This window comes from Sinocyclocheilus grahami, unplaced genomic scaffold, assembly GCF_001515645.1.
Source record: "Sinocyclocheilus grahami isolate Dianchi unplaced genomic scaffold, SAMN03320097.WGS_v1.1 scaffold570.1, whole genome shotgun sequence".
Classification (NCBI taxonomy): Eukaryota; Metazoa; Chordata; class Actinopteri; order Cypriniformes; family Cyprinidae; genus Sinocyclocheilus; species Sinocyclocheilus grahami.
The window spans coordinates 122,464-133,252 of NW_015505749.1; the positions used below are offsets into that span (position 1 = coordinate 122,464).

General features: G+C 35.9%; 1 protein-coding gene across 1 annotated transcript in view; it reads right to left on the reverse strand.

Annotated features, from left to right (window-relative positions):
- The window catches only part of LOC107556480 (beta-citrylglutamate synthase B-like), a 27,694-nt gene that overhangs the window by 11,102 nt on the left and 5,803 nt on the right, over nt 1-10,789 (reverse strand). The window contains exons 2-3 of the mRNA XM_016239608.1: nt 5,777-6,007; nt 4,067-4,153 (exon numbers count right to left, since the gene is read on the reverse strand). Coding sequence (XP_016095094.1) covers nt 4,067-4,153; nt 5,777-6,007 — 318 coding nt within the window. The remainder of the gene's footprint in view (nt 1-4,066; nt 4,154-5,776; nt 6,008-10,789) is intronic.

Consider the following 10,789-nt stretch of genomic DNA (forward strand, 5'->3'; position numbering starts at 1 on the left):
TCATTAGCATTTTACCGTTTCATTTGAGAAAACTACCGTCATATCATATACACAGCAGCTGCTAGTTCTTCACAGCAACCCGTCAAAATAAAAGATTAGTTTAACGTTAAACTGTCAGAATATATTACTATAGTCTGAAGACTCGATGCTACTACTGCTAATAAAGATTAATACATCTTTAAAGGAATAATACATCGGTTTTATTTTTAATTTTAACAGTAAACCTCTGTTGTGCAGCACTTTGTTTGCCAAAAAAATAACAGGGTTTAATTTTCATTTGATTATAAATTAAATTAATGTTTTATGCCTTCATCTGATTACCAGAAAAATTAAGAACATTTTATAGGGCCCTACTATTGCTTAAAAAGGACCCTATACAAAAAAAAAGAAAAAAAAAGAATAGGTTTAAAATACAGGCATGTGGCCCTTAATTTCCTTTTATTAATTCACTATTTGTAAACTGATGTTTACTGTAAATTTTTTAGAAATATCAATAGCATTTGTATTAAAACTATAGTCACTGAATGTAATTTTTTTTTTTAATCGAGAATCGAATCGAATCGGGACATCTGAATCGATACCCAGCCCTACCTAGGATGGCTCTGGGGTGAGTAAAACAGCCTAATTTTCATTTTTGGGTGAACTAACACTTTAAAGCGTCATGGCAGAGCATTAAAGTCGACTAGTCGATGCAACCCACTGATCTATAATAGAGAACTGAATTGCTCATGACATCATGAAAGTGAAGCTGCCGCACCGCCATATTGGTATTCCCCACTATTCCAATACATTCCATTGAATTAATAGGAAATCGTACAAATATAATGAGAAAACATTACCTAACAAGTCAGCATTTTTAAATCTGAAGTATCCCTGTACATTCCTACAATGCAAACACCCTAGACGTGAACAGTTCTTTTTTTTTAATGTCGGGAATTTCCCCTGCTTATTAAAAAGTTACGTTCATTACAGTAGCGAACATCAGATAAACATGATAAACATCAGACGGACACAACCTTAACATATACAGTATAACAAATGATAAAGTGCTCATTCTGAAATCTGAAGATTTATGCTTTTATGCTTCAGTTACACATCTTCATTCACCTTGTATTCGTTGTTTATGTAATTTTGTTATAGTGTTTTTATTTATACAGTAGGCTAACGGCAAATGTTTCAACAATGATTTTGTTAACAACATTCGTTTTGAAGCAGGTAATGATTTAAATTAATGATTAATTTAGCATATACATAACGGTTTACATTGAAACGGTAATGCTAGTAAACATATTTGAGCGATCTTGGAGAGTCTGAAATAGATGCTGCTCAATCAGGACATTAAAAATATACACATCATAATTTATTCAGAGAAATAACTGACTACATACAGTACGGACTTAAAGACATGAAGCTTTATTTCTAAGATGATGCATGGTAAGCTTTTCATTTCAGTACAACATACAGCAATAAAGTAACAGAGGCTATTGTATTATTCATTGTATATTCAAATCAATTTCTGATACTAATACATTCATGTTTAATAATTCCTGAATAATTACGTAAATAAAGAAATTGGCTATATTTTGTGTTGGATCAGTTAACGATACGTTACCGGTGTCGGCAGTGCGCAGCAGACACACCCACCTAAACAATTTAAATATAACGCTTATCCTACCCAAAAAGACCATAAACATTGCCGATAACATCTGAAGTAAAAATGAATTTACATACACCTAACATAAAAACTAATCCCGTGTGACTGATTCGCTTCAAATCGGGTGATTTTAAGTCAGTGTTTTAGCTGCGACTCCATGGTGCTCTCTGCCGGTAGGGAATAGTAAGATGGCGGCTCAATGTTTATGTAATTTTGTTATAGTGTTTTTATTTATACAGTAGGCTAACGGCAAATGTTTCAACAATGATTTTGTTAACAACATTCGTTTTGAAGCAGGTAATGATTTAAATTAATGATTAATTTAGCATATACATAACGGTTTACATTGAAACGGTAATGCTAGTAAACATATTTGAGCGATCTTGGAGAGTCTGAAATAGATGCTGCTCAATCAGGACATTAAAAATATACACATCATAATTTATTCAGAGAAATAACTGACTACATACAGTACGGACTTAAAGACATGAAGCTTTATTTCTAAGATGATGCATGGTAAGCTTTTCATTTCAGTACAACATACAGCAATAAAGTAACAGAGGCTATTGTATTATTCATTGTATATTTCTGATACTAATACATTCATGTTTAATAATTCCTGAATAATTACGTAAATAAAGAAATTGGCTATATTTTGTGTTGGATCAGTTAACGATACGTTACCGGTGTCGGCAGTGCGCAGCAGACACACCCACCTAAACAATTTAAATATAACGCTTATCCTACCCAAAAAGACCATAAACATTGCCGATAACATCTGAAGTAAAAATGAATTTACATACACCTAACATAAAAACTAATCCCGTGTGACTGATTCGCTTCAAATCGGGTGATTTTAGGTCAGCTGTTTAGCTGTGAGTCAATGCTACTCTCTGCCGGTAGGGAATAGTAAGATGGCGGCTCAAGGCTCTGGGGTGAGTAAAACAGCCTAATTTTCATTTTTGGGTGAACTAACACTTTAAAGCGTCATGGCAGAGCATTAAAGTCGACTAGTCGATGCAACCCACTGATCTATAATAGAGAACTGAATTGCTCATGACATCATGAAAGTGAAGCTGCCGCACCGCCATATTGGTATTCCCCACTATTCCAATACATTCCATTGAATTAATAGGAAATCGTACAAATATAATGAGAAAACATTACCTAACAAGTCAGCATTTTTAAATCTGAAGTATCCCTGTACATTCCTACAATGCAAACACCCTAGACGTGAACAGTTCTTTTTTTTTAATGTCGGGAATTTCCCCTGCTTATTAAAAAGTTACGTTCATTACAGTAGCGAACATCAGATAAACATGATAAACATCAGACGGACACAACCTTAACATATACAGTATAACAAATGATAAAGTGCTCATTCTGAAATCTGAAGATTTATGCTTTTATGCTTCAGTTACACATCTTCATTCACCTTGTATTCGTTGTTTATGTAATTTTGTTATAGTGTTTTTATTTATACAGTAGGCTAACGGCAAATGTTTCAACAATGATTTTGTTAACAACATTCGTTTTGAAGCAGGTAATGATTTAAATTAATGATTAATTTAGCATATACATAACGGTTTACATTGAAACGGTAATGCTAGTAAACATATTTGAGCGATCTTGGAGAGTCTGAAATAGATGCTGCTCAATCAGGACATTAAAAATATACACATCATAATTTATTCAGAGAAATAACTGACTACATACAGTACGGACTTAAAGACATGAAGCTTTATTTCTAAGATGATGCATGGTAAGCTTTTCATTTCAGTACAACATACAGCAATAAAGTAACAGAGGCTATTGTATTATTCATTGTATATTTCTGATACTAATACATTCATGTTTAATAATTCCTGAATAATTACGTAAATAAAGAAATTGGCTATATTTTGTGTTGGATCAGTTAACGATACGTTACCGGTGTCGGCAGTGCGCAGCAGACACACCCACCTAAACAATTTAAATATAACGCTTATCCTACCCAAAAAGACCATAAACATTGCCGATAACATCTGAAGTAAAAATGAATTTACATACACCTAACATAAAAACTAATCCCGTGTGACTGATTCGCTTCAAATCGGGTGATTTTAAGTCAGTGTTTTAGCTGCGACTCCATGGTGCTCTCTGCCGGTAGGGAATAGTAAGATGGCGGCTCAAACACTTCCGGGTGGCTTCACCACCTGTCGGCAGTTTAGAACGCAATGAGCGATCCAGTCATTATATATAGATCAGTGGTGCAACCCCTATTTCTAAGCTGCCTGATTTCTTTATTTGGAGAGATCCTGTGTGCTGTATAACTTTGAGAAGTTCTCAGGGCTCCTGAAGTTTTGTCAGCACCCAGATTCAGTCCCCAAAGGACCCATTATACACACGGCTGTTCTAGAATCAGTGATTTACCTCGGTGTCCACGAGCGTTCTTCACCACCACGGGGTAACCCAGCGGCTCGGCTTCATCGATCATCTTGCGGAAGTTATCGTGTCCTCCTGGAGACACACACAGATGTTGGTTAGTGAATATGTAATGAATGTAATTAAAAGTGAGATTTAATTTGAGTGAGAGATTCCTGAGCAAGATGCAAACAGCTCTAATGAAACAAACAACAATGAGACATTCAATATCCACATGAGAAGGACTGCAAGACTGACAGATTTTTTTGCCACAATGTTTCCCATTTCCTGGACAGCATTCTGTCCAACTACGTGGCCAGTTTTTCGAGGTTAATGGCTTGAAGATGTTTTAGGAGAAACATGACGGCCACATGTCTGTAACATTGTGACACTATATAAAAACTTCCCTCATTATCTAGCTTTATACTTTAAATTCATTTTAATTTCCCCTTTTAAGAATACAGCAAATTTGATATCTCGGTACAGTAAATAGTAACATTTTCATTAATTGACAAATGACAGTTCATAGCCAGAGTTCAGTAGTTCTATTATTTATGTTTAATGCTATTTAATTTTTCCAAGTCTATGACTTGACATACTTATTCTGAACAAAACAGGCTACAAGCTAAAGATGTTTGAAGGGGGAAAATATATAGGTTTAATTGTTTTCTACCTTGTATTTCTATTCAAAATGCTAGACGACATATGAAATTAACCGTTAGTATGGTAAATGACAAACTATTTTCATTTAACGCAACATGTCCAAGATTAAACAAATAGAAGCGTATGGAAAGAGTATAAGAAGAAGAGAAAGTATACTGCGGTTTGCAGTATACTTACTGCAAACCGCAGTAAGTATAACAGCTGGATGTTTCTGTACCCTCTACATGCTGAAGTCTAAATATTCTTCATGCTTTTGAAGAGATTATTTAGGATGCAGAACATGTTTGGCTGGTTTGAGCCGAGCAGATGAACTAGCGTTCTAAGGGAGGGGGCGAAAGAGAGAAAATGCAGGGTATGTCAGACCGGCTCTGCCAGGAACACGTCACTACAGCAGCTGTAACTGCTGTTATACACCCCCTCCCCTTTTCACTCTCTCCCTTTCTCTAGTTTTTCATTTTGGTTTTCTTTAGCTAGTCATGAGGGCTTCCCCTTTCATTCTTTAAACAGGAGACGGTCACATAAACAGCCGTTGTCTGTATGAATGAATGACAAATACAGGAGCGCGCACACATATGCTACTGTTCAAAAGCTTGGGGTTGGTATGATTTTTGAAAACATTTTGGAGAAGAAAAAAAAATAAATCTCATGCTCACCAAAGGCTGCATTTATTTGATGAAAATACAGAAAAAAAACAGTAATATTGTGAAATATTACTACAATTTATAACAACTGTTTTCCATTTTAAATAAATTAAAAATGCTATTAAAAAATAAATGCTAAATAATGCTATTTTTATGTTTTTCCTGAGACATTTAATCAATTTAATGCATCCTTGATTAATAAAAGTATTTGATTCTTTTAAAAATAATTACTGCCCCTAACTTCTCAACAGTAGTGCATTTTAAAACAACATGTATTTTTTGTTATCCATATTGGCAAGAATTTCCATACCAGTGCATCTTTGTGTAAAACAAGACAACCATTTCTTTATTATTATTATTTTTTTAATTACAGATTGGGGATTGGCGTGTTTCAGACATAAAGATGATCTCTCACCGTACGAGTACGTGTCTGGCAGAGGAACTCCATGCCCAGCGAGCTCTTGGAAGGTCCAGAACTTGTTGACACAGTTGAGGATGGCCTGAGGCCGGTTGACCAGACGACAGCCCATCTTCTCCAGGTGACGCAGAACGGTGATGTCACTGTCCGACTGGACCCATGGGGTCGGAACGCGCACCACGGCAACTTGCGGGTATGAGGTAACGGTTTCCTGCCCAACCCGCAGACCTGAAAGAGAGAGAAAGAAAGGGAAGATAAATCACAATGCTGCAGTACGGTCAGTGCAGTCAGTGTTTTGGCCGGCACAGTATTGTGTGAAGGGATTACACTCATGTATCTGGGCAACCAATGAGAGCCAGACATTCATTTGGATGTGTTGCCCTTTTCTCTCTCTCTCACACACACACACAAGCACTCAGTATGACAGATGAGCTGGCCCTGGTTTACCAAACAACACACACAACAGCATCTCTGCAATACTAAATAGCTGATCTCCTTCTGAGAGCCCTTACACAACACTGCAGAAGGTCGCTCGCTTGCTTTGCCTTGCTACTGCGACGCTCACGCTGACCCACTAACCCAGTTTGCACTGCTTTCTGCTTTTAATTAAGATGCCAGTTAGGTTTTATGCTCACTTAACACCAGCCTTCACTTAGTAAAATCTAAAATCAGTTTTAAAACCGGCACTCATTGGATTTAACTTCACAAATCATGCGTTTCGACTCAGATTATGAATAATCAAACTTTCATAAAAATGACAAATATGTCATTTTGTTATTTGGACGGAACAGAACACACCAAACAGCAGATGACGACAAGAAAGGATTTCAGAGATTACATAAAGGCAAGGACATGTTTGATATAACAGGAAATGTAAAACAGAGGATATAAAAGGAGCCATGAGAGAAGAAGAGAGAGACAAAACATGAATGCGTCACAGAATTTCTAATCTCTCCAGCTTCTCCGCCATCTTAGGATGGAGCAACACACACAAACCACGACTCAGCATCTTCACTAGCAACTGCTACATCAGCACTCCCTCTTCCTATCATGGATCAAAGCAGATGGGACATGAATGCATGTAGTTAAAGAGTAAGATGGGACTATACAGTCATAAAGAGAACGATATTATTGATTACCAAGAAGAAATTTAAGTATATAACATTATTTACTGTATACTGACTGAATAGACCAGCATCTGCTTAGAATTTTCTATATCTTTTAGCTCTGTTCTAAAACCTAGAGAGTTCCCTATAAAAGGCAGTATCCTAGACATCATAGAACCTCATTAGTTACTCTGCATGCTACACAAATAGCACTCACATATTGGAAATTGCAATGCATCATGATTGATTTTAATAGAATCTGACTTTAGCATACTGCTAACCTAAAACAGTAATGCTGTAAAAAGAAAACAAAAGAACACACAAATATTGGGTGCACTAATTCATTTCTAATTAAACTATGAAATACAGAAATATTTACACAATAATGGAGTGAAATGTTATACAATTTAAAATTGTATTTTAATAAAATATTTAATAAAATTCTTATTTGAATATATTATAAAATATAAATTATTCTTGTGATGCAAAGCTGAATTTTCAGCAGGCATTACTTCAGTGTCACATGATTTTTCAGAAATCATTCTAATATGCCGATTCGGTACTCAAGAAACATTTCTTAAGGATTAATACAGTTGTGCTGCTAAATATTTTTGTAAACCATGGTATGTTTTTTCAGGATTCTTTTATGAACAAAGTTAAAACAACAGCATATAAAAACAAAAAAACCTTTGTATATGTCAGTTACTTTAGATCAACTTTGCACATCTTTAGTTAAAACTTCTGAATGGTAGCGTATAATTGACATTTCTCTTACCATGTCCACCATATTGGATGGTGTCAGTGGCTCACTAGATTTTGAAACAGCACAAAATTCATACTCAGTATTTTAAAACACAGATTAACATGGCAGCACAATTATTTTTTCATTGGTTTCAATCATGCTAATTTATTGACTTTCAAATTATTTAACCTCAACCTGAAAAAAAAAAACTGCTGAACATATATATATATATATATGACAACTGTAACCAAAAAGGGACACAGATCAGGCGTTCAAGCCGGTCTGACTAATTTCCGGAGGAAATGACAGTCATGCACTCACTGCGACAACAAGAAATCAGCCCTCAAGTAAGTGTACACATTTTTATTTGTTTATCTTACAGGTATGTGTTAATACAAGACAATCAAGTTTTTTCCTGCCTGAGGCTCAATAATTAAATGTATCCACAGACTCAGAATTCATAGCACACATGCCGGCGTCTAGCTCCTTCACTTCCCCTTCTGTCAGTTCTGCAGCAGCGGTCTCATTGTGGGTTAAGAAACACAACTGACTCTCACTCACACCAAATCCAGAGCAAGTGAGAATTTCAGGGTAACCTACTGTGTTAAGCACAGTATAGACACAGGTTTAACCTACTTCAGAGGTGTGCTCTGAGGGTGAGTTGAGCTGGTATTAGATACATGTAGATAAACAGACAAAACAAACACAAAACAAGTAACCCCATTTAACAGACACCACACCTAAACGAACAGGGTCTGGACAATACCACACAATTACTCAATATAAACCACTGTTCAAAAATGCAAAGTTGGTCCAATTTAATGCTTTTAAACGACACCACATACTCACCAAGACTGCTTTTGTTTGCTAAAAAAAAAATAAAAATAGAGTACATAATTTGAAATACTACAATTTTAAAGGGTTTGTTCACCCAAAAATGAAAATGATCTTGTGTTTTACTTACCCTCGAAGCATCCTAGGTGTATATGACTTTCTTCTTTCAGACAAATCCAGCCGGAGTTATATTAAAAATTGTCTTTGATCTTTCAAGCTGTTTAATGGCACTCAGCGGGTGTTGCAGTTGAACAGTCCACAAGTCGTCAAATAAAGCTTGTGCATTCATAAAACGTGCCACAGATGGCTCCAGGGGATGAATAAAGGCCCTGTAGGGAATCCATGAGTTTTTGAAAAATATCCATATTTCAAACGTAATAAACACTTTTCTCTCACTTTCGCTGACAGTCATACACTGAAGCAGTTCCGGCGGATGATGTAAGACGCACGGCGTTGTGTGATTAGTGACGAATGCGGAGAGAGAACAAAACAAAACGCCAGTCACGAATTAGAAGTACAAACCGAAGATTTGCAAAGAAAAATGTCGGAGGATTTCGATATAAACCAAGAGGAGGAGACTGGTTTTCCTTTACTAAAGTAAAGAAACTTTGCTTCCTTTGCTCCTATTAAACAAACTGTGAGACTAGCATATCTCAGAGGCGCGCACGGTGCGCATACGTCATTACGCCTTCCGCTGGAATGGATCCGCACATGATAGATAACGAAAGTGAGAGAAAAGTGTTTACTACGTTTGAAATATGGAAAGACTCATGGATTCGCTACAGGGGGCCTTTATTCATCCCCCGGAGCCATCTGCGGCACGTTTTATCATGAATGCGCAAGCTTTATTTGACGACTTGTGGACTGTTCAACTGCAACACCCGCTGAGTGCCATTAAACAGCTTGAAAGATCAAAGACAATTTTTAATATAACTCCGACTGGATTCGTCTGAAAGAAGAAAGTCATATACACCTAGGATGCTTAAGAGGGTAAAACACAAGCTAATTTTCATTTTTGGGTGAACTAACCCTTTAAGTCTTCAGTGTCACATGATCCTTCAGAAATTATTCTAATATGCTGATTTGGTGCTAAAAATAGTTGTGCTGCTTAATATTTTATGGAAACAGTGATATTTTCTGAAAAAAATATTTTGGAACATTATTAATGTCAACTTTGGTCAATTGGAATAAAAGTATTAATATCTTACTGACTCTAAACTTCTGAGCAGTAGTAGAACTCACTTTGTTTTACTTAATTGCACCCCCCCCCCCATTACTGTTTTTAAAGCCATCCTGCAGCAGCAGAATAACACATTTTAAACCACAATCATCACAAAAAAGCCAAGGCCATTCATTCATAAACAAACTAGACCACCATAAACAACTCGCATATTAACACGTACAACCCAATCTGTGCATTAAAGGGTTAGTTCACCCAAAAATGAAAATTCTGTCATTAATTACTCACCCTCATGTAGTTTCAAACCCGTAAAACCTTCGTTCATCTTCGGAACACAAATGAAGATATTTTTGATGGAATCTGAGCTGTCTGACCCTGCATAGACAGCAACACAACTGAAATGTTCCCAAGTCCAGAGACGTAGCAATGAGATCTCTAAAATAATCCATGTGACATCAGGGGTTCAACCGTAATTATATGAAGTTACGAGTAGGGATGGGTATCGTTAAGGTTTTAACGGTATTACTACTCTTATCGATACTGCTTATCGGTTCGGTACTTTAACGGTATTCTTATCGGTACTTTTTGTTTATATGACAAATTAAGAGCTGAATTAACATTGCTTTATATTCTGAAATGTAAAATAAACATTTAATGAAATGAATATAAAACATCAATTTGTAAATGCACCAGTGTGCAGGCATTTTTAGTGTTTTATACATAAGATACAGTAAGAACATGAACAAAGAAACAAAGTAAAACAAACTGACAAACACAATAAAACAAATATACAAATGAAATGAAATAAACAGTGCTGTCATTTCTACTAACTAAGTTCTACTAGCATTACTGTTCAGGTAAGTAATAGCCTACAAAAGAAATCTAAAAGTAATCAAATGTAAATGAACACTGCATAGTTGTCAGTGTATGTATTGATAGATTAATGCTTATTAAAGCTATAACGTTATTCAGAGCAGATTTGCATTTTGATGGCCCAAGCGCCAGTCTGTCACTTTAAGACAATATATAGACACACATCGGATTTTCTCCCAACTGTTCTCCTCCACTTAATTAAGACATAAAATGTGTTTAAGTAAATACTCTCCAAGCCGGCCATTTGGACATATTTTGTGTGTATTTGATCGTTT